This window comes from Malaclemys terrapin, chromosome 2 (genome assembly GCF_027887155.1).
Source record: "Malaclemys terrapin pileata isolate rMalTer1 chromosome 2, rMalTer1.hap1, whole genome shotgun sequence".
Lineage (NCBI taxonomy): Eukaryota > Metazoa > Chordata > Testudines > Emydidae > Malaclemys > Malaclemys terrapin.
In genome coordinates, this window is record NC_071506.1 from 246788450 (window position 1) to 246812647 (window position 24198).

Below are 24198 nucleotides of genomic sequence, written 5' to 3' on the forward strand. Positions count from 1 at the left end.
ATGCCCAGACAGTGCAGGAGATCATAGATATGCTCGTCCTAGAACAATTCTTACAGGGCCTCCCCGAGAACATAAAGGTGTGGGTGAGGAGGCACCAACTGAATATGGTTGAGGCAGCTGTAAAAACTTACAGAGGAGTACATGGAGGTGGACTTCCCCCGGAAGGAGGGATGGCCGAGCAGGGGCATGGAGACTGGGAGAAGACCCAGAGAAACCCCTCCTGGGAAAGGCCTGAAAAACAAATGGGAGGACAACCGAGGGGTTCCCCCGTGGTCCCGACCAGAGGTCTGCTGGCAATATGGATGACCAGGATACAAGAAGGGGGACTGCCCACACATGGATTGTGGGTGGGTGGAGTTTTGTGGCTGGGCAAACGCTGGAGGGCAGGGAAAGTGGCAGAAGCCGTCCACCATTCCAGTGATGATGGGGAGGAATCCCCAGCAAGGCCTGGTGGACTCAGCCTCAGCCTGCTCTCTGATACAAAGGAAGCTGGTGAGGCTGCACTGGTGGATTCCCAGTGTGAAGATAGATATAGAATGTGCCCACAGGGATCGGAGGCAATACCCTATTGCCCAGGTGCCCCTTGAGATTCAGGGCTGGTTTAAGTGACAACAGGTCAGGGTAGTAAAGGGCCTGCCTTATCCCATGGTAGTGGGTACAGACTAGGGCCCCTTCCCAGGAGGGAGGGAGAAAGTCCAAGATAGGGAAAGGGAGAGATTCCACGAACAAGGGGCTAGAGATCCCCCAAGCACAAAACCCCTAGGCAACGCAGTGGAGCTCAGGTAGAGCAAGGTCTTGAACTGTGGTCCCCCCAACAGGCCAGGTGAATAGCCTAACCACAAGGCTATCAGCTTTTTTGGGATGTGAGTCTCCCACAGGCTCCCTGCCTGTCCTGGCTCCGTGTGGCTCCCGGAAGTGGTTGGCATGGCCGACTCCTAGGCGCAGGGAACCATGGCAATGGGAGCACCTGCAGGCACGGTCAGCATGCAGAGTCCTCTGGCCCCTCCACCTAGGAGCCAGACATGCTGTCGGCTTCCGGGAGCCGCCTGAGGTAAGCACTGCCCAGCTGGAACCTGCACCCTGACCTCCCTGCCACACTCCAACCCCCTGCTCCAGGTCGGAACCCCCTCCCACACTCCGAACCTCTCATCCCTGGCCCCACCCCAGAGCCTACACCTCCAGCCCGAGCCATTACCGCACCCCAAGCCCCTGCCCCACCCTGGTGAAAGTGAGTGAGGGTGGGGGAGAGCGAGCAACGAAGGGAGGGGGGATTGAGTGAGTGGGGGCGGGGCCTCGGAGAAGGGGCGGGGCAGGGAGCAGGGCAAGGGTGTTGAGTTTTGTACAATTAGAAAGTTGGCAACCCAAGCCCTAACCACCAGCTTGTTCTGGAGTGAGTCTCTCACAACTTCTCCTGTTGGAGCTGTTTCACGTGGTATAAATAATTAAATATTTATTAGAGCAGAGGCTCAAACCTGAGTCTCCCATATCCCAAGTGAATGGGGTGGTATTAACTCAGATGGGGGAAAATGGGTTAGTAACCCAGTCACTAGCTGCTATTAAACAGTGTTAAATAAGGTTCGAGGCTTGGTATACAGAGACCTCAGCCTACTTAGTACTATGGCAAGCACACCATTAAAAATCCTTTTAACTTTTTTATTAAAGATACAGAAAAGAAGGGACAACAGTTAAAGCATCTGAAATGTAAAGTGTTAAGGCGTTAATTTTAATGACTTTTTTCCCCTTTCCCTTTAGCTGGAAATAGTTTTTTGGATGGGGTGGGGAGAACCCTTGTTGATCGTCTCTTGAATGGTATTAGAGATGTTAATAACTGTCCTTTTGGGTAAAAGAGAAAGTACTTAAGATTTTACTTTTGCTGTTAAAGTCCGATCCCATTTTATGCCAGGTGGAGTTTGTAATTTAGTGGAAGCCAGTAGAGGTGATATTTTCTGTGTCCCTCTCTCTTTAGCTATTGAGAGATTTTAGAAGGAAAACCCCCTTATCTGACGGTCTCTTAGATAGCACCAAAGATGGTAATAACTGTCCCTTTGGAGAAAAAGAGAAGTTAGTTGAGATGGGCAAGAGCCGTTGTTGCTGCTATTGTTCAAGTCCGATCCTGTTTCATCTCAGGTGATATTTGGGATTCAACTGGAATTGGTAGGAGTGGTGATGGCGGCTGGGTCCCTCTCTCTGGCCTGGTCTGGTCAAGACATCCCTTAGGATTAGCATGAAGAAAGTCTGGAAGGCAGCCATGGTGGTGAAGCTCATGCCAGTAGTCTGTCAGTTCTTCCATATTCTCCTCCAAATTTTTTCTTTATGGACCAAGAAAGGAAGTGATGGATGGAATCGTTTATTTCCTAACATCTGATGCATTAATTTCTGGTTTTACTTTTTTTGTTTTTAACAAGCATGATTTCAACATAATTGTTGAATTGTATCAATTTGGCCTTTTTGTTTGGACTAATTTAGTCTGGTTTTCTTGCACCTGTTTATAACATTCATTATTGAAAACAGCTTGACCTATTTTTCCATCAAAATTTGTTTTTATAGGTTATTGTATCATCTTATAAATGTTTATGTATTTTTTACAACTGAGCTCACAATTAGAGTAAATGTACAAGCTCAATCATCACAACAGTGCCGTATACACTAGACAATAGAATCAGTCTCTCTGACCCATTGAGTATTAAATTCTTTATATAATGGAACAGGAGAAAATGAGCCCCACATCCCAAAAGAGCTGATAGCCTTGTGGTTAGGCTATTTACGTGGGCTGTTGGGGGGACCACAGTTCAAGACCATACTCTACTGAATTCAGAAATGAGCACTGAACCTTGGTCTCGTATATCTGTTATGAATCATTCTCCTGTATTTGACGGTGGGAGGGATAGCTCAGTGGTTTGAGCATTGACCTGCTAAAGCCAGGGTTGTGAGTTCAATCCTTGAGGGGGATCTAGGGCAAAATCAGTACTTGGTCCTGCTAGTGAAGGCAGGGGGCTGGACTTGCTGACCTTTCAAGGTCCCTTCCAGTTCTACGAGATAGGATATCTCCATTATTTAAAAAAAAAAAGCTGTTCTACTTTATAGAAATTAAAAACAAATGTAGAAGAAGCAGGCAGCTTGTACATGTTAACTAATTAAAAACAAACAAAACCCCAAACTGACCCCCCTATACCCCACCCAGACAGCTGGGATGCTGCAGAATAGGATAAAACAAACCGCATATAAATGCAATATCATGCTCTTAAAAACAAATGAGAATAAGGGGCATTTTTTTAAAAAAAGGGAAGACTCAGGGAGAAGGCAATTCAATGGTCAATCTAGAAACACTTTGGGGAAAAGAATAGTTCTAAGGTGCTTTTTTTTAAAAGGGAAGGCTGAAATGAAAAAGATTCCAGGGAAAATGAGTTTCATACAATAAGTCCTGTCGCAACATAATTATGATGGACTGTGCCGATTTCAGATGCAATGGTGGAAAGAGTAAGTTGGGTGGCCTATGAGCACAGGTACAAGGCTCAGGGATCTAGTCTTGAATGTACAGTAGCCAGAGCCAGCATCAGAAGGCACTTCATTACTGAGCATTGTTAGCAGCACTGGTTATCTCTTAATCGCCCTCATGGACACTCATCCTCTTCCTTACTCTCCTCCTTAATCTCTCACTCTCCTCTGGCTTTTCCCACTCACACTATAAACATGCTTTAGTCTCTTCCATTTTAAAAAACCCACTTTGACCCCACTTGCCTCTCCAAATACTGCCCCATCTCCTGTCTCCCTTTTGTCTTCAAGCTCACTGAATACTGGCCCTTTAACCAAGGGGGTCAGAAGATGCCATCCCAGGAATGCTGGAACAAAAGGCCTGAGAAATGGCTGAAGCCAGTGTGGGAAGAAAGGAAACAGCCCCAGGAATTAGTGGTTAGGGGAAAACCCAGACCACTGTCTCTTTAAGGGACTGAAACCAGCATCCCTGTAGTGCAAGGTGAGGCAGGACTTCTCTCTCTCCCAGCCAACCATGATGAACCCTGGGAAGGAAGGCAGTATAAATGCTGCCTTCTGTCTCTTATAACAGGGAGATGCTAGCAGGAGGAAGTCTGCCTGCTGATCTCTCCAGGATAAAAGGGCTGAGTGGGAAACAGGGGACAGCTGGAGAGAAGCAGACTAATGCTTGCAGCTGGCAGGAATTGCACCCTAGCCCTAGAAGGTGGGCCAGTCAACTCTTGATCTCAGGAAGGAGAAACTCCTTATGCTTTACCTCAGATCTGAGAGGAGGGCTGTGGACTCCTGACCCCAGGGAATTATTTGTGACCCAGCCCCAGGAGGAGGGCCTCTGGTTCACAGACAGAGGCAGCCAGAGCAAGGAAGCCTACCCAAACCTTTCCACCAACTCTGGAGGTCTTTGGACTACAGAGGTTTGAGAAGAGGGAAACTGAGGAAGAGGTTTCTGTAGAGCCACCTCCAACTATGAGGGGCACCCTGGAGGGAGCAACCCTATTACAGACATGCTGCCTGGAGTTCACATCCTCCAGTTCCAGCCTAGCCCCTACCCTATCTGGTTCCTGTCCAGTATCCTTCACTGAAACTTTTTGCCAAAGTCTCTGAGACCTATTCCTAGCCCAAGCTCAAATCCAGTACTCCATCCTCATCCTCCTTGACCTGCTGGACACCTTTGACACAGCTGACCATGCTCCTTTTCTTGAAATGTGTATGCCCTTGTTGCCAAGAAGGCTAACAGCATTCTGGGCTGTATAAGTAGGGGCACTGCCAGCAGATCGAGGGATGTGATCGTTCCCCTCTATTCAACATTGGTGAGGCCTCATCTGGAGTACTGTGTCCAGTTTTGGGCCCCACACTACAAGAAGGATGTGGAAAAATTGGAAAGAGTCCAGCGGAGGGCAACAAAAATGATTAGGGGGCTGGAGCACATGACTTACGAGGAGAGGCTGAGGGAACTGGGATTGTTTCTTCTGCAGAAGAGAAGAATGAGGGGAGATTTGATAGCTGCTTTCAACTACCTGAAAGGGGGTTCCAAAGAGGATGGAGCTAGACTGTTCTCAGTGGTACCTGATGACAGAACAAGGAGTAATGGTCTCAAGTTGCAGTGGGGGAGGTTTAGGTTGGATATTAGGAAAAACTTTTTCACCAGGAGGGTGGTGAAGCACTGGAATGGGTTACCTAGGAAGGTGGTGGAATCTCCTTCCTTAGAGGTTTTTAAGGTCAGGCTTGAGAAAGCCCTGGCTGGGATGATTTAGTTGGGAATTGGTCCTGCTTTGAGCAGGGGGTTGAACAAGATGACCTTCTGAGGTCCCTTCCCACCCTGATATTGTATGATTCATGATTCTATGAAATGTTGTCTCCCTTGGTTTCCGTAACTCTTCCTTCTTCTGATTCTCCTCCTACTTCTTTAATCGCTTCTTCAGTGTGTCCTTCAGAGCAGGGCCGGCTTTACCAAGAGCGGGGCCCGATTCCTGGGGGCGGGGCTTGCTGCAAGCCCCGCCCCCAGGACCCGAGCCGCGCCGCGGGGGGGCGGACGGGGGGACCCGAGCCCCACCGCGCCGCGGGGGTGGGACGGGACGGGGGAACCCGAGCCACGCCGCGGGGGGGGACGGGACGGGGACGAGCCGCGCCGCGCCGGGTGTGGGGGGGGGGACGAGACGGGGACGACCCGAGCCCCGCCGCGTCGCGAGGGGGACGGGGGAGCCGAGCCGCGCCGTGAGGAGGACGGGGCCGGGGGGGAGCCGAGCCGCGCCGCGGGGGGGGGGATGGGGGGACCCGAGCCCCACCGCGCCGCGGGGGGGGGACGGGACGGGGGAACCCGAGCCACGCCGCGGGGGGGGACGGGGGGACCCGGGCCCCACCGCGCCGCGGGGGGGGGGACGGGACGGGGACGAGCCGCGCCGCGCGGGGGACGGGGGAGCCGCGCCGCGCCGCGAGGGGGACGGGGCCGGGGGGGAGCCGAGCCGGGGCGGGGGGGGAGCCGAGCCGCGCCGTGGGGCCGTGGGGGCGGGGAGCCGCGCCGCGGGGCCAGGGGGGAGGGAGCCGCGCCGTGGAGGCTGCGCGGGGGGGGGGGGAATCCGAGCCGCAGGGACCGGGCCGGAGCCGGGCCCTGGGGGCCGGGCTGGAGCCAAGCCGGGCCAGAGGGAACGGGCCGCGCCTCCCCGGAGCCCTTCTCCCGCCCCCACCCCAGCTTGCCCCCACCCCAGCTTACCTCGTGCTGCTGGCCGGCCCGCCCCTGCTTCGTCTCAGACTTCCCGCGAATCTCTGATTCGCGGGAAGCAGGGGAGGGGGCGGGGCGTTCAGGGGAGGGGAGGAGGGGCCGGGGAAGTGAGCTGGGGGCTGGGCGGGGTGGACAGCTGCAGCGCGGGGCCCTCTTGGCGCGGGGCCCAATTCAGCCGAATCGGCTGAATCGGCCTAAAGCCGGCCCTGCTTCAGAGGACCTCCTCATCACCCTCCAGATGTCCATGGGGTGGGGGGGTCAACAGAGATCTGTCTTAGGTCTACTTCTCTTCTCCCTCTATACCTTACCTCTGCCTAATCTCATCCACAAACACAAATTCAACTATGTGGACGATTCACAAATCAGCCTCTCTGTTCCAGACCTGTCTCCTGATCAAAGGAAAATCTTAGCCTCTTTCTCTGACATCCAGGGCCGGCTCCAGGCACCAGCCGAGCAAGCTTGTCCTTGGGACGTCAGATTCTTCGGGGCGGCATTCCGCCCAATCCTAGGGCGGCACGGCTGCTTTTTTTTGTTTGTTTTTGTTCGCTGATCCGGCCGTCCTATAGGGGGTGGCAGCGCGGAGGAGGGGAGCAGGCTGCGCGCTCTGTCTGCCCCAGCCGGTGCCAGGTCTGTAGCAAGCCCGGCAGGGCAGCCCACATCCTTCCCTCCCTGCTGACCGGAGTGGTGTGGAGCCCTCCCGGCAGGCAGTGCAGCGGTTGGGGCTGCATGGCAAGCGTCCCGCTGAAGCCCTGGCCGCCCCCCTTCTCTCTCTCCCCTCGCTAGCCAGGGCACGTCTGCAGCGCAGGGAGTCACCCTGGCTCTGGCCGCCCTCCCACGTTTTTTTTTTTTCCTGCTTTGCCACTCTGGCCACGCCACAGGGATTTTTTTTTTTGCTTTGCCATTCTGGCCGCCCCGATTTTTTTTTTTTTTTTTTTGCTTGGGGCGGCAAAAAAGCCAGAGCCGGCCCTGCTGACATCTCCTTGTGGATGTCAAGCTCAACATGGCTAGAATGGAGCTCTTAAACTCTCCTCCCACCAACGTCTTGCCCCCCCCCCAACTTCTTTCTTGATCATGGTGGACAACACACCACCACCATCCTTCCTGTCACTCAGGCCTGTGACCCAGACATCATCCTTGACTCAAACCTCTCCCTAGGTGCTCATATCCACACTACATATAAATCCTGCTGATTCTTTCTGTATAAGGTCTTTAATATACAGTTTTTCCTATCCATCCACACACCTAAAACTTATCCAGGCTCTCATCATCTCGTGTCTCACTTACTGCAACATCCTTTTCTCTGGCCTGGAAAAGTACAGTCTTGTCCCCTCCTATCCATTCAGAATTCTGCCATAAAGATCATCTTCCTACCAGCAGTTCTCAAACTTCATTGCACCGCAACCCCCTTCTGACAACAAAAATTACTACATGACCCAGGCTGGCGTAGGGGTGGGGCCTGAGCCCTGCCACCCCAGGTGGAGGGGTGGGACCAAATCCCAAGCCCCACCAGCTTGGGCTGAAGCCCTTGGGCTTCGGCTTCAGCCCTGGGCCCCAGCAAGTTTTAAGGCTGGCCCTGGCGGCTAAACCCATTGGTTTGAGGATTTCACCCCCTTCTCTTTGCAACTGTCCACCAACTACCTCTTCTCCATTACATGGAACATAAGCTACTTGTCTTTTTCACTGCCTATTCCCACCCTGCCTATCATCACTCATTGACTCCTGTCTCCATTGTCCAATTATTAATTGTTCAAACAAGCACCTGTAGGCTTTCCCCCATGATGCTCTTCATGCTTGGAAGGAGCTTCTCATAATTATTTACAAAACTAAATCATTATCCTCTTGAAAACTCTCCTCTGAGACCCCAGCCTAGTGTGCTGACCAGTATTGTTTCCTGGCACTCCCCATTGGTCTGTCTATATCTGTCTCTTGTCTTATACTTAGACTGTAAGTTCTCTGAGGCAGGGACCATCTTTGTGTTCTGTGTTTGTACAGCACCTAGCACAATGAGGTTCTGATCCATAATTGGGGCTCCTATGCATTGTTCTTGCTATTATTATAATACAGAATTCTACTCCATTACTAATAAACTAGCCAATTCAAACCAAATAGCAGAGAGGTTATTTCAAAAGTGAATAATTACAACAGTCTTTTAAAAATCTCTTCTTTCAAAATAAGATATTGCAAAATGCATTTTCTGAAGTGCCTTGTAATAATTGAGAAAACAGATGTGGAGGATTCCAAAATGGACCAGCAACCTTTTTACATATTGCAAAATTATAACTTCAGCATTTAAGATTAAAAAAACAACAAGAAACAAGCCAATAAATAATTGTTTGGGATGACATGATGAGACAGTGTGGTTGCTTTGTCTAGAAAGAGACCCACATAGTCTAACAAAATTAGATTAAATGTTGTAGGAACTTTCTCCCACTTATTTTATATGATTTCAACAAAGTATTCATGGTACTCAGAATTCCCTGGAAGACTGCCTGATACCTGGAGAGAATTAACGTGTTTTAGCACTCTAATACTATGCTATCAAATGCTACCATTAAGGATATACTTAAAAGAAGGTTCTACTTGTATTAGGATTGCAAACAAAAGGTTGGATCTGAGTAACTACCTTTAGATAATTCCATTGTTTATGGAGAAGGATTCTTACCTATTTTCAATAATTTAAAGTAGCCCAGACCTACAAGCCCAGATGCAGGAAAAGAGTAGAGAGAATATGCATCTTCTATAGAATATAGTATCTGCGTGCCACTCGCACCAAGCAGACAAATGCACAAAAAACTTTGTGCTTGACATTAAATAAAATAGCAAAGGGAAACAAGAATAAAAGAAGCTAATAGTAGACAATGAAATTTCACTCATAAGACTAGAGTAAAAATGAGGTTCTGTAACCAGATTTGCTCTATCACACAGATGTAGTTTAGGATGAAGAGAGTGAGTGGAGAATAGCACAGACTCCTAGCTACCAAGAAGAAATACTGGTTAGTGCTATCATGTTTTGATCATGAAATTGACACACATTTCCCTCCAATGCAATCCCATTTGGGTGTCCTTCCCCTTCTCTTTGATTGCTTTATTGCTTACGATGACAGGCTTAACAGGAACCTGGCAAACCTTCTTTACAGGAAACTTACGCAGACTCCAAGTCCAAACACTGAAAATTGCTATGGCCTGAGTTGGTCATTTGGAAATTCTTCTACCAAAGGATCCCTTGTAGTCAGTATTGACTCTTCACCTCCTATGCAATATCAGAAAACACACTACTTCTTCCATAGAAATCTATGATTTTATGCAATGAAAAGATCTTATTTGCTGGCAGGACATATGTGTTATTCCACTTTACCCTATTGCCTCCTACTCTATGGTTCTCCAAAAAGAGATATTTCGACAGATTAAAGTAAATGAGATGCGTGCTTTACAGGCACTAGTTTGAAAACTGTCTCCATAGATTCAGTTCTCCAATAAAATATTTCACTATGTTAAAACAAGTTTTGTTTCCAATGGTGAAATAGCTAATAAGTTACAATGATTAAAATCTATCTAAACTTTAAGTACCCAATCAGGAACATCTGAACTGTGTGTGTAAAATGGGTTTAATGGCCAAATTCAGCTAGACTCCATTGAGTCCAATATAATTGGGAATGCTTATGCCAGAACTGAATTTAACCTGCATCTGTAAAAAAGAACTAAGGACCTAATCCTGCAAACCCTTAGGCACATGATTAATTTTACATGTGAGCAGCCCCATTGTTCAGTGGGACTACTTGTGCATAAATGTAAGTATGTGCTGAAGAGACTGCAAAATCAGGGGCTACAATTCTTCTTTCATTTTAAATTTAAACACAGGCAATGTTACTCTGCTATTAGAAGGCGATCAAAGTTACATTTTATTGTTAAGATCCTTGTGAAAACAAATTTATAAACAGCTTCTGGTGGTTGACAAACTTCCTCTTTTACCACCAGATGTTCTCTTGCTCATCTCCTAATTTCTTGCCTTCAAATGACTAAGGATTTTGTATTTGTGTACACTGATAAAGATAACAACAAAGCAAATCAGACCTGCAGTAAAGTGACCCAAATAAATATTTGACATGTATAGTTTATCACAAGGTCTATATTACTTATCTCTACCTCAAGTTTTTAATCAATATTGATTGCAAGTATATTTTCTGAATGCCTTTTTATACAAAAAAACCTTCAAATTGAATATATATTTTAATTTGATCTAAATGTTCCAATACCCTTAAAGACAAATTATAATTTAAGCAAATGCTGAAGCTGAATATTTCACTGGAGGGAAAAAAAACTAATATAATCAAAGATGTGGAAATGGACGGCATTTGGTTTTAATGTTTTTCAATTTTTTTCAGAAGGACCAAGATTTGTTTTTCCTACAGGTAATCATTTAAATGTTTGCTTCTATTTTGATGAGCTTTTCCCCTATTTCACAAAGTATTAGGTTATATTTGAACTGGAGATGAGCAAACTATTTTAGACAAAGACCACAGCTGAACCAAATCTTTGCCCCAAACTCAAATTTTAAAAAGAGCTCAATTTTTTTTGAGGTCCAAAATAATTCCAAAACATTTTTTAAAAAAGCAAAATTTGTTCACCTCCTAACTTCATGGTTTCAGCCAAAAGCAGAAGTACAGTAGAAAGCAGATTATCCAAACCACCCTATATAACAGCTTGTTCAAATGACTCCCAATGATCCAAATTCCAGGTCATCTCAAAGTATGAGGTCTGCGCAAATGGTGTGGCTCAATCAGGATTCTACTGTACTGGGACAAGACTTCTGGGCTGAAATCCTGGGAGCCAAGGGGAGTTTTGTCATTGAATTCAATAGGGCCAAGTATTTCTCACCTGGCTAAATTCTGAAGAGACAATATTGCTAATTAATAAATAATAGCACCACTTTCAACTTTCATAATGCCTTTCACCTGAAGAGCACAAAACATTTTACAAACATTAATTAGCTGTGACTATAGCCTTGCACAATAAGTATAACTGTATCCATTTTACAGATGTGGGAAATTGAGGCACAGAACAATTAAGTGTCGTGACTTGGCCAAGGTCACACAGTCAGTGGCAAAACTAAGAACAAAACACTAATTCTTACCAGATTTCCAGCTTCAGATAAGCTTCTACTATTTTGGACATTTTTTCTGAACTGCACCAAACCTCCAAACAAATCAAGTTTGCCAGTAAATAGTTTGCAAAATGGGGTCCTGAATTTAAATAATTATTTTCCATATGGGAGAATAGCTTGACAGTCTGTATAACATACTGGAGATATTTAAAAATCAAGCACTTACATTCCAACTGGAAAGTCTCAAACTGTAGGATGACAAATGACTGAGGTCCCCCATCTATGATATAATTGCAATTCAAGTTGTTGTCATACTGGCTGGGGTAGTTAGGAGAGACAATGCGACCTGCATGGCCGGTGAAATTTACTCCACACCCTGCAAATAAGAATAACCATAGTGAGTCTATGTAGCAACATAATGTTTAGTTTCTATTTTAACAATGACAGAATCAATGAGCACAGAGTTAGACTGTGCCTTGCCCCAATATGAGTTGGGCGAGGAGCAGGTGTAAGGATCTTTTCCCCCTTTCGGGTGCTGGGGAGATGGCCAGGTCCTACAATAGTCCCTGTACAAGAGTAATAATAGTCCCAATGGGAAGCACAGTAACTATTCCTGCCTAGTGTCCCTGAGATTACAAGATAGCTGAAGAGGGACAGGAGTAAGACAGGATCATAGTCCACCCCATCGCCCTCAACCTGCATTGAACAGCAAAGCTGATGAGGCATGGAGAGTGGAACATGTGTACCACCGTGAGATCCTGGGAGCAGCCTAGTTCTTACATAATGGCTTTCATCAGTAGATCCCAAAGCTTTACCAAGAAGGTCAGTATCATTAGCTCTATTTTATAGATGGAGAAACAGAGGCACAGAGCAACAAAGTGATTGCCCAACGTCACCCAGCAGGCTACAGGCAGCACTAGCAATAGAGCCCAGCTCCCTTGGGTCCCAGTCCTGTGCTAATGGAGTGGGTACCAGTAATTTCTTCCAACTCCAAAAGCCTTCCTAACCTGGTGTATTTTTTCTGGCTGTAGGCATGTGAAAATTAACAGACTTAAAATTAAAGAGCTGTTTTCAGCATATGATCACTGCAAACGAGTATTCATATGCTGGTACCAAATTATGAATTATTTACAAGATGGGAAAATATGGGCCATTACCTTCGCTCAGAGTTTTGCCACTGGCTCTAATGGGAGCAGGATCTGGCCCTAAGTCAACTGTATGGAATAACTGACCCCATAAAATGTACCAGATGCAGATCAGTTCTTATGTTATAAGCACAAAAAATCTATTATGATTGTGGATTCTTTTACATTTTGGCTCAGTTGTATAATCGCTTTAACACACATTTTCCTGCTGAATTTATCCTGACTCAAGTGGAGGGAAACTGGTTCATAGAGGGGTTGCTTTGGCAGCTCACCAGAAAAATTAATCTTGTTTTATCAAGACAATACCTCCTACACTTCCAGTTGGTTTTACCCTACTGAAGACTATGCTTTTCTAAAGGCAAAGAAGAGGATATATAAATTAATTCCATTTAAGCCAGTGGGAAATGCAACAATAAAATCAAGGAAAGAGCGGATGCTGAAAGAAGTTCCTCCTGAGAGTAGTTCATATGCAGAGCAAGGAATACATTACTAAGGCTAGCAACACAAGCTGTTCTAGTCTTAGACAAAGGAGTCAAAAATATTGGGAAGAAAAGAAATACAAAGGGGTTCCTTCCCCAAGGATCCTAGAACCCTATTTTCCAAATAGCTTGTTTAAAGCTATATTGACCACCTCACTTAGGCCCTCATTCAGTGATGTTCTTAAGCATCTGCCTAACTTCAAGCATGACTCCATTGACTCCAATAGGATTAGTGACATGCTTAGGCGCATGCTTCAGAGCTTTGCTGAACTAAGGCCTTGAAATAGTGGTAGGTAACAATGTTTGCAGCTAATCCAAAGTGGACTGACTTATAGTGGCCTCCTGGCTTTAAATGTCACTTACTGCTTATGAAAGATGCAGAGAAGCCACGCCCAGGGGTATCCTGAGACTGGAACATTGTAGTTATCACATTGCTGGGAGCAACAACAGACCCAGGAGCTGTACTTCCACATCCTGTGGCCAGCAAAGCTACTGCTTCTTCATCGTTATTTCCTCTCAGCACCTGACAGATCCAGGATGGGGATGAGTTAGTATTTTCAAACTCCCTGCAGTCAGTGTGAATATATTATTGTGAATTACAGTTTACCTGTCCCTCAAGGAAGTTACAAATATACAAGTATCTTCCACATTACCTAAAAAGCATTAGGATGTGACAGTATTCCCTCTAATTTTTTATGTTCATGTGTGGAATGAATTTTGTTATGTGCACCAATATGGAGGTGATGTGTGGCAGGGGTGGAGCTGAGGGGTTTGGAGTGTGGGGCAGAGGGATGGGGTGTGGGGGGTGAGGGCTCTGGCTGGGAATGAAGGTTTTGGGGTGGGGCTGGGGACGAGGGCTTTGGGGTACAGGAAGGGGCTCAGAGCTGGGGAAGAGGGTTGAGGTGCAGGGGGCTGAAGGCTCTGGCTGGGGGTGTGGGCTCTGGGGATGAGGGGTTTGGGGTGCAGGCTTTCCCAGGGCTTCAGAGGGGAGAGAAGACTCCTCCCAGCCCTCTCTCGCTGCAGCAGCTTGGGTCCAGTTGAGAGGCGCCTATTCCTGTGTGCAGCAGCTCCGGTGGGGCTGGGGGAAGAGCACCTTGCCCTGGCAGCGGCAGCTCCAGAAGGGGGGGCTGGGCTGGGGTAGGAGCTCCTCTCCCTGCCTGCATGGCCCTTGATAGCCCACTACATGGCCAAGCAGCTTAGAGGGAACTTAGAATGTGAGCCAATTTAGCGAAGACCCTGGATATAAAACATTTCACATGCAATAATTCTTACCCTTATTTTATCTTTGCCAATTGAAGTATAAATTAACACCCATGTTTACAATAAATTACTGAAGGTACTCTCTCCGCCAATAAGAGTAGACCAGAATTTAGGTTAAGATGCTAGAGTAATATATAGGCTCCAATTCAGAAGCTTCAGACAATTAATATTCGGACTCTTCAGTCCAAAAATAAGTTTGTTCTCCTATTACATTGTATTCATTTGTTTAATGACACGTTCAAGTTATACAGGAAGTTGAAGTAATGGAATATATGGCATGCATGCCATAAGAAAAGGCATATTAAGGATTATTATAGTATTTTCTATAAAATACCAGACATACCAGTAAACAATTATAAATCATACTTGATGGGGACCACTTCTGAAAGAAATCCTTCTCATACTCCCTCTTCTGGCCTTCACACAACCCCCAACCTCACCAAGTTCATCATCAGAAGCAAGCTCCCCACAGACCAAGACACATCAACTCAAAGTGGTACCAGGCCCTGCCAGAACAAGAGATACAAAATCTGCAGACATATTTCCACTGCTATGATGATCAATACCCTCCACTATCACAGCTTTCAAGATTCCTGGGTCCTACACATGCCTGTCATAACATGTGGTGTACCTCATCCAGTGCACTAACTGCCTTGATAACAATGTGGGTGAAGTGAGACAATCACTATACTCTCGAATGAACTCACACAGAAAAATAAGACAAAGACACCATATCACCTGTGGGCAAACACTGTTCACAAAACCATCACTCTATATCTGACTTCTTAGTCTTTGTCCTCAAAGGAAACTGCACAACACTTTCAAAGGATGACACTGGGAGCTTAAATTCATAACTTTGCTAGACGCTAAAAATCATGAACTCAATAAAGATACCAGATTTATGGCTCACTATAACAATCTATAACACACTAACCTTCCTTTGTCCTAAGACTGCAAGGTGTTAACTGCCCAATTCTCCCTGAATGATCTCTTTGCCAAGTGTGTTCACTTCTTACACTTAACAATCTGTTCCACCTTGTGTTTACCTGTGACACTAGGAGTACCTTTCCCACACCTGAAGAAGAGCTCTGGGTAAGCTTGAAAGCTTATCTTTCACCAAGAGAAGTTGGTTCAATAGAAGATATTATCTAATCCACCTTGTCTTTCCAATATCCTTGGCCCAGCATGGCTACAACAACACTGCAAACAACATTATGAGTAATAATTTTAAGGCTAGTTAGGGCCTCAATTCAGGAAAATCATATGCATGCTTAACTTTAAGCAGGTAAGTCCAACCCATGTCAGGTAAGCACTTAAGCAATGACTTAATTTTAAACACATGTTTAAATCCCAATGTGATTTTACGCATATTTGTAAAACCAGACACATGCTTAAAGCTTGAAGTTAAGCAGGTGCTTTAGTTCTTTGCTAAATCATAGAAGTGTAAGACTGGAAGGGACTTCAATAGGTCATCTACAGGAGCGCCGCCAGCTTTTTTGCCACCCTAGGCAGCGGAAGGTCCCGCCCTCGCCATTGCTTCTTGTCCTATCCTCAGAAGTTAAGGAGAGCAATTTTTCACACTCCTCCATGTAACAATCTTTTGTGTACTTGAAAACTGTTATCATGTCCCCCCTTTGTCTTCTCTTCTCCAGACTAAACAAATCCAATGTTTTCAATCTTTCCTCATAGGTCATGTTTTCTAGACCTTTAATCATTTTTTGTTGCTCTTCTCTGGATTTTCTTCAGTTTGTTCACATCTTTCCTGAAATGTGGTGCCTAGAACTGGACACAGTACTCCAGTTGAGGCCTAATCAGAGCGGAGTAGTGCGGAAGAATTACTTCTCGTGTCTTGCTTACAACACTCTTGCTAATACATCCCAGAATGATGCTTGCTTTTTTTTTTTTTTTTTTGCAACAGTGTTACACTATTCACTTGTATTAAGCTTGTGATCCACTATAACCCCTATATCCTTTTCACTGTTTCCTTCCTAGGCAGTCATTTCCCATTTTGTATATGTGCAACTGATTGTTCCTTGCTAAGTGGAGTACTTTGCAGTTGTCCTTACTGAATTTCACTCTATTTACTTCAGTATCTTCCCAAGGATATTAACCAAATGTTGTTTGCTTACATGAGAAAATATTAGCTTCCTATTTCAAATGTAATGTGTTGAAATCTCCTAAGATTTCTATTTCAATAACATGCCTGATTTTTCTCCAATCAATGTGATTACAGGATTTTTCCTTACCACTTGTCTAGTAAAAAAATAAGGAAAATAAAGAATATTTGATTAAGACTTTCATATGTTAGAAAGAAGTCAAGATAGAAGAAGAAGAAGAGATCAGCCACATACAACTGCCATGGCTATGTAAACAGCCATCTTAGCAAAGGACTAGGCATGTACTGTTTGATCCCACACAAATACTTAGGCATGTGAATAATGGTATTCATGTGCCTAGGTGTTTGCAACATTGAGCCCTTGAATGCATAAGTGACACGTAGGGGGACATGTGGGGTTAAGTGTCCCCCCAGACCGGCCTGCTGAGGGGAGTGAGGTAGGCTCTGTCCTTCTCCTGCTGTGCCTGCCCCCTGGCACGCTTGGCCCCTGTCCTGGGCAGCTGGGCCCGGGCGGGAAGCAGAAGGGACAGGACCAGACACTTCTCACACCGGCCGCTCAAGGTTGCTGCTCTGTGCAGTGCGGCGGTTGCCTGAGAGAGAGCCTGGCTGAGAGGGCAACAGTGGGCTACCCCTGCCCCAGACCCAGCTGCCAGGGACCAGGGCCACGCAAGCCGGAGTCCTTTCTCCCCCCTGGCATGTTTCTGGGTTGCTTGGCCCCTGTCCCCAACAGTTGGGCCTGGGAAGGAGGCAGCCCACCACCTCCCAAGCCTGGCTCTCGCAGGCAGCTGCTGTGCTGCACAGAGCAGTGACCCGGAGCAGCCAGCTTCTGCCGTATGAGAAGCAGCTTCCTGCCTGGGCCCAACTGCCAGGGAGAGTGGCCAAATGTGCCGGGGGGGGGGTACAGTGGTAGAAGGACAGAGTTCCCCTCCCCCCGCAGGTAACATGGGACAGGGAGAGCATGGTGGCCCCGGGCTGGGTGCAAGGGTCACTGGGCAGAGGAGACACGTGGGGCAGTCATGTGTCCCCCCACTCTCCCAGTATGGGGAGGCACGAATCGTCCATGCCTACATGATTAGTATAAACAGTGCACATCCAGGCCAAGGTTTTCAAAGTGATTATAATTTGGAGTGCCTTGGTTTTTGGGTGCCCAATTTGGGATACATTGATTGTCAGAGGATGAGTGCTCAGCCCTTTCTGATAACCAGGTCCCTTGATGGGCTGAGCACCCGAAATCTTTGTTCATTTGGTCTCAGGGGCTAACTTGGCCATTCAAATAGTTTTTTCCATGCCACACAAGCTTTGCATACAACAATACTCAGGATAGTCATCCAGATCAGCTTGGCCATTTTTAATCAACAACTCCTCCATTGGACAGCAGTAAGACTTGCTTTTTATGAAACAAAACTTTATTAGTGACATATTTACTGCTGTGGTTCAATGGGGCAGAACACAAAATTGCCATTTTTTTATGGCTTTAAACATTAATGTCATTTAGGTCTTCTCAGCCATTGTCTGTAGAGCTGCTCAAGGCATCCTACACGATGTCAAATTATGCTTGCCCTTTATTACAAGTGGGAGTATTGTGGCTCTGGAGAGAATGAGTACAAAAACACAGAACATCTGCCAAATGGCTGAGAAAAAATTAAACTACAAAGAATTCAAAGCATGTCCCACTCTGCTCTAATGCCTTCGAAACAAGTTGCTCTAAGCTGCCATTGAAAAAAATATAAGTGAGGATTAAGACAACCTTGACATCTTACACAGAGCGAGGTATATTTATAAAGTATCAATTGTGATTCTCTACTAGTATGTTGTTGTGGGAACCACAACTTTGAATTTGCAGGGTTTTGTGCATTTAAAATGTCAATCATACCATTGTACAAATGTAGTCTTAGTAATTAATACTAAACACTGAAAACTGTCAAACCACAGATCTCCTACCAGTGCTCTGTTACCTTCACATAACTGCTCTGGCACTCTCCATTACTATCGGGGATCTGGAAGTTGTTATCAAAGCTCATCTCCAAGTGTTTGCTCTCGTGAGTAATGATTGTCCATGTGCATCTGATGTTCATGGGGAAATTTTGAGGCCAGTGGGGAGATTTGATTGTACCATTATCTGAATGAATGATTCCACCACATCCTAGGAAAACAGAAATAGATAAGAGAGCTGGTTAAAATGTTTCAGGTGTTGATACTCCCACAGCATTCAGCTGGGCCTGAAGATGGTGAGTGGCTGCCCCCACAAGTGCTTCCTGTGCCTATGGCTGCAGAAGCATGAAAGAAAAGACCCATCATTCATTTACCCCCATTGCTATTCCTGCTACCAGAGAAGAAGTACTACCTGGTGGTGGGGGTGGATATGCTCAGGAGAGGGCTCTTCTTTCACCACATTGTTCCTTTCTCCTCCTCTCATGTCCTTTGCTTCCCTATGCATCTAACTCAGCTCTGTTCCACCTGTAAGTATCTGGGAAGTAAAACTGACCACTGCTCATACATGGAACACAGAAGTGAGAAGATCAAATCTGTACTGTAACAAGGCCTCTGCAAGCCTCCTCCATTCCATCACTGGACTAAAGCACTCCTCCTTTCACAGCCATTCAAATCAGTCCTAGAGGTGAAACCTCATCCCATTACCAGATCCCTCAGCATTTTACTTTACAAAACTTAAACAGCACAGCTGTACATGTGAATCCTACTCAAACTGCATCTGTTCACCTGCGGCAAAATTCTGATTTCCCTTCCAACTCAGGCAGTCCTACTGACTTTAGTGGGATTGCAGGAGGAGTTAAATCAGCACAGAATTTTGCCCAGCATGTTTAAAAATAAATGCTAAGTGATTCATTTATAAAGAAGAATAGTCATGGTTCTAGGGAAGCTCACATTCTGATATGTGGTTGACATAATTTGAAACATATTTTTGCTTCCAATAATAATTTATTAAAGCTATGGGTTCAAAATAATTTCAGAAACTCTGAAATTATTCAGGACCCTCTGTTGCTTTTTTCAGAAACTCTGTAGAAAAGAGAAGAGAGAGAGCAATCTAAAACTTTATAACATTCTACTTTTGTCTCCTTGAGTAGACAGAAGTGCACTAACAAACTGTTAGTGTGCATCAACAGTGTCCTCACGGACAGCGCGAGTGGCAGGCTAGTGCAGGGTAGATTCACACCCAAACTTGCCACGACTTTAATGTTCATGTAGACAAGCCCTAATTCTCATTGAAAGTCAGTGAGATTTAGGCTCGTATGTCAGTTAGGAGCTTTTAAAAATTGTACCCCATATCTCTAGTTTGAGCCTGATTTTATTCTGGTTCCATGACTGTAACTTTAGTGTTTAATATTTAAACCAAAAGGTTGTGAAATGAATATTGTCACAGAAAGGAAATGTCTGGCAATCTCTGACATTAGACACTACTACAGTGAGTAAAATGAACAAGATCCCCTTTCATACAGGATATCATCCATCAGTGATTGCCATCAGAAAGTAGGATATGAATCCAAATTTGATATCAGTTTGTTAGGTCAGAGTTAATGTTTAAACATTAGCCATTTCAGTGCAGACTCATCTCAGTTAGGTGGCAACATTTTATATACTATTTTTTGTATTCTCCAGCACAATTTTATTTAAAGAGGTTGCGATAGTAAATGTTTTGTATCTATGGATGAAGAGTGCTATGCAAGTGCTAAGTATTATTATGTGTATACAAATGAGACAGTGATTATTTTCCTCTTACCTAAAGATTCTGCGGTCCATGTTGCATAAAACCCGCCTCCTTGCACTGAATGGTCTGAGTTAAAGATCACCACTAGCTTGTTGGAACCTGACTGAATGGTCCCAGGAGATGTAGTTCCACAATACTGTCCGATTATAGGAGAACCAGGAGAGCCACCATTCAGAACAGTGACTGAGTCCCAGCGACAGTTTGAGTGCATTTCAACATCAAAGGCTGTAAAAGTAAACTATAGACAAACAAGAATGACATAAGAATGGCCATACTGGGACAGACCAATGATCCATCTAGCCCAGTATCCTGTCTTCTGACAGTGGCTGGTGCCAGATGCTTCAGAGGGAATGAACAGAAAATAAACATTCAGAACTTGAAACCAGCTGTACTTGCAGGATGCATCAAAACAGATCTATCCAGGTTCTCTAACAGTTCCAGCACAATGATTTGACAGACTGATAACATGCTAAACTGTTTGACAACTTGACTCCGGTACTTTGTTGTTGGTACTGAGCTGGAGTTTCTATATCTTAAACATAATGATCATAATTAAGAGAGAGGAGAAAAAGGACAGATCTGGAATTGAAGTCAATTGGACTTAAGACTGTGCTTAAAACATGCTTAAGTGTTTTCCTGAAAAGGGATGGACTTAAGCACATGCTGAATTGCTTTCCTGAATCAGGGACTGAGACAATGAAATCTTAGTTTCGATTCAGCTGTGATAAAATATTAACCAGCTATATAGGAAAAAAGTCCATGTCCCCCATCTTTTTCTTTTTGGTCACAATAATAAACAATTAGTGAAAATGACTCTATTTTCTTTTAAACTTGAGAGAAGCTGCTGCAAGACTATCAAATGAGAGTGTCAGATGGATGTGTCAGACAGGAAGGATGTAGGCAGTGAACTGCTGACCCCAATGTGGGGTGCATGGGTAATATGCACATAGGTGGGATTTTCAGCTCAAAGATTTCAAACAGCTGATCACACAGGCTCGCAGATTGATTAGTGCGGTTCTTCATTATTGATCTGCACTAATGAGTACCTGGCCCTCTTCCAACGTGGTATTATTGCCAGGGATCTGTATGGAAAAGTTTAGCAAAAGGCTATGTAATTATCCCTCTGGTCTAATTTCCCATAAATTCAGCCTGAGGCAAAGAGCAAGCATGGAAAATTCCAGTCCAAACAATTAGTATTTGGAAAGTATAAGAATTGAAAATGATGGTTTATAGTGGATAGTGCTGGGAAACCTTCACAACAAGAGTCACTACCAGCTCCACTTATAATAAAACCTTATTTTCAGCTGATTCGGAATAGTACTAATTTAATCTGCATTGATTAAATACAGATTTGTTGACCTCAGATGCCCTGATATCCCCTATAACACTGTAAGTACCTGTACAGTGACAGAGAGAGTGCAGCTTAGATGGATAGAGTGCAGGGTAAGCCTGCTGAGCCTGCAGTTAGAAGACATGTCTTTTTACACATAAACTGTGAAAGCTGGATCTGGGAATCACTGAGTGACAATAAGTGCAGAACGTTGTTTCACAAAGCTGTTTCAGAACAGCACTTTAAGGCTCAGGGAGGGACTCTGCCTGCTGACTGAACCCTACATGTCACTGGCTGGACCTGTTACCCCAGGGGTCAGGAGAATGCTACAGTGCAAGCACAGCATAGGGTAGCAGTCTAAGGGACCCTAAGCTGGTCCCCTCACAAGCCTTGCTGCCAGGGCATGAGGGTGAGGGCCATAATGTAGAGTGCTACAGGGATTCTCGGCTGTTCCAAAGCAGTCCATTGGTAGCCCTTGGGAGGGAAGCTCCTGGAAATTAGGGCAGAAGCTGGCTGTTGTAGTTTATGTCAGGGACCACTCTGGCCTCCAGAGCTGGCCACAGTTTTAGGGACACCAATGTGACATAAAGTCCCACTCTTCTACAGGGCTGCACCTTCTGTTCTGTTCCTCCTGGAGGTGCAGCACGGACTTTCAGCCTCAGACTTGTCCTCCTGAAGGCAGAGGCTTATCACTATGCATCTGTTTAAAGCAGCTACTCTAGTTGCTTATGTGTACACAGTAGATGATTTATTTTATGGGAGGAAGAGTGAGTGACGTGTGATGTCTATCTGAGGACAAGAACCATTAGAAGATTACCTTCTTCAACTTTTTTAAAAATAGACTATGATCTACAGAAGCAGGTTGTTTTATCTCTAGTGCATATTTTGCCCCTTCCTTGGATATTGTTGATGGTGACATTTTCATTCTTTAATATTTCACATTTTTCAGACTTTTAAACCATTAAAAAATCTCTCTTCCTACAGACTCATGAAGTACACTAAGTGCATTCACTCTTTTCTATAGCATGCGTTTAGTGTTACTCACAGTAATAGTTTGACCTCGCGGGGCCTCCAACAACCAAGAACAGTGATTTAAATTGTTGTAAGGATCTGGGTAGTTAGGACTTGAGATGACCCCACTTTCAGCAGTCTGTATACCACCACAAGCTGCAATAAAACAATACCGTTATTGGATATTTGAGAAACTGCATGCTCTGAACAAACAACAATATCAGTAATATTTCAAATTGAATTTGAAAAACTATTTAAATTGAATTCAGATGGGTGATGATAATCAACCTGGTTTAGAAAATTCAAGCGTTAAAAACATGTTGGCAGTGTAGTACATAAGAAGCTTCAATGAACGTGAAATTCACATTTATTTTGATACTTAATAAAGCCCTATAAAAGCTTTGGAAATTGATACTTAAAACCACAACTTCCACTTTAACAGCACTGTTAATGTAGTGCTGCTGATGGGTCCAGATGAATATCCACGGTCAAATTCAGCATTGACACAAAGAGTAGCATGCATTGGTCAGTAAACGGAGTCTCCATGTGTTCTGAGCGTTGTCCTGCCCCTCACTAGCACTGCAAAACACTCAAACACAGCTCAAGGAACAGAGATAAGGCAGAGGACAGTGTGTGTGAAAGCTCAGCTGAGAAGGTGTTCAGCTTGAACAGAAACTCAACAAGCACTCTGCTGTGGGCTTGTTCGAGGGCAGACCTCATTCCAGTGTGATCAGCATGACTAGCAGCATTTACTGGACTTGCCACAGTCAGGGAAAATAGCTTTTCATAGAACTTACCTTCAAATGTGTAACTGGCATAGAATCCTCTATCTTCCACACGCTCATCACTTCTAAAGTGCACCCAGATCTGAGGAGCTGCTATGACTAGAGGCACTGAAGGTGGTGCCTGGCCACAGAGTCTGGATATCAGCTCTCCATCAGCATCCCCTGAGTAAAAAACACATGCCAGTTTGCCAATTTTACAGCTAACTCAATCAATCCTAAAATATCTGTAGTAAGTTAAATTAATTTGTGTGAAACAAATGGGAGAGAAGGGGGAAGAAACAGCATAAAAGGTTTTTTTTTTTTTTGTATTGTAACACACACAAAAGGATAGAGCACACATTAATGGAAGACTAATTACTCTATATGTTTAAATTTTTGCAGAGCTTTAGAGTTTTATAGTGACATTTGGATCACTCGAGCCAGGGAACAATTATAGAAGCTGTTGTATTTATCCTTTTGAATTGAATTGAAAGAGCAGATTCTATGGCTTGCTCTGTGTTAGTCATTTTAGTCTTTTCCTCTGCCCTTTTGAGGTCTATGTCTAGTCTGACCAATGGAACCTGAGAGTGCTCACTCACAGACTGGTCCATAGCATTGCAAAGTGATATGGCTAGAAGGATGGGAAAGGATGGACTAGCTAACCTATCTATAGTTATGTCCCTTGATTCTTCTATTCATGGAATGCCTGTTAAATTCAATGGGAATTTTCAGTTTAGATGATAGGATCTGTCTAGTTTCAGAAACGTGTGGGTGTCCCTATTCATAAACAGTCACTCCTAGATCAACACCAGGCACCCCCAAAGATATCTGCAGCACTCCTCTTCAAAACACTGTGTAAAATTATGTAACGTGTGCTCTGTTAGCTGAAGACTTCTCTATAGAACAAAGAATGACATTGGTAGATGTATTTCTTGTAACTTTTAATCATCTGCATATGTTTCTACAAACTTTTATTCCATCTTTGCTGGTTTGATTTGTATTTTATTGTTAGTGTTATATAAATAGATAAATGCTCTTAATGAGAGAGAGGGACAAGAGT

The 24198-nt window shown here is 44.9% G+C and overlaps 1 protein-coding gene across 1 annotated transcript in view; it reads right to left on the reverse strand.

The window, feature by feature from the left end:
- CUBN (cubilin) overlaps positions 1-24198 on the reverse strand; it is a 214628-nt gene that overhangs the window by 30524 nt on the left and 159906 nt on the right. Inside the window, exons 51-56 of the mRNA XM_054020596.1 lie at positions 23172-23321; positions 22409-22530; positions 20046-20271; positions 18265-18452; positions 13297-13456; positions 11536-11685 (exon numbers count right to left, since the gene is read on the reverse strand). Coding sequence (XP_053876571.1) covers positions 11536-11685; positions 13297-13456; positions 18265-18452; positions 20046-20271; positions 22409-22530; positions 23172-23321 — 996 coding nt within the window. The remainder of the gene's footprint in view (positions 1-11535; positions 11686-13296; positions 13457-18264; positions 18453-20045; positions 20272-22408; positions 22531-23171; positions 23322-24198) is intronic.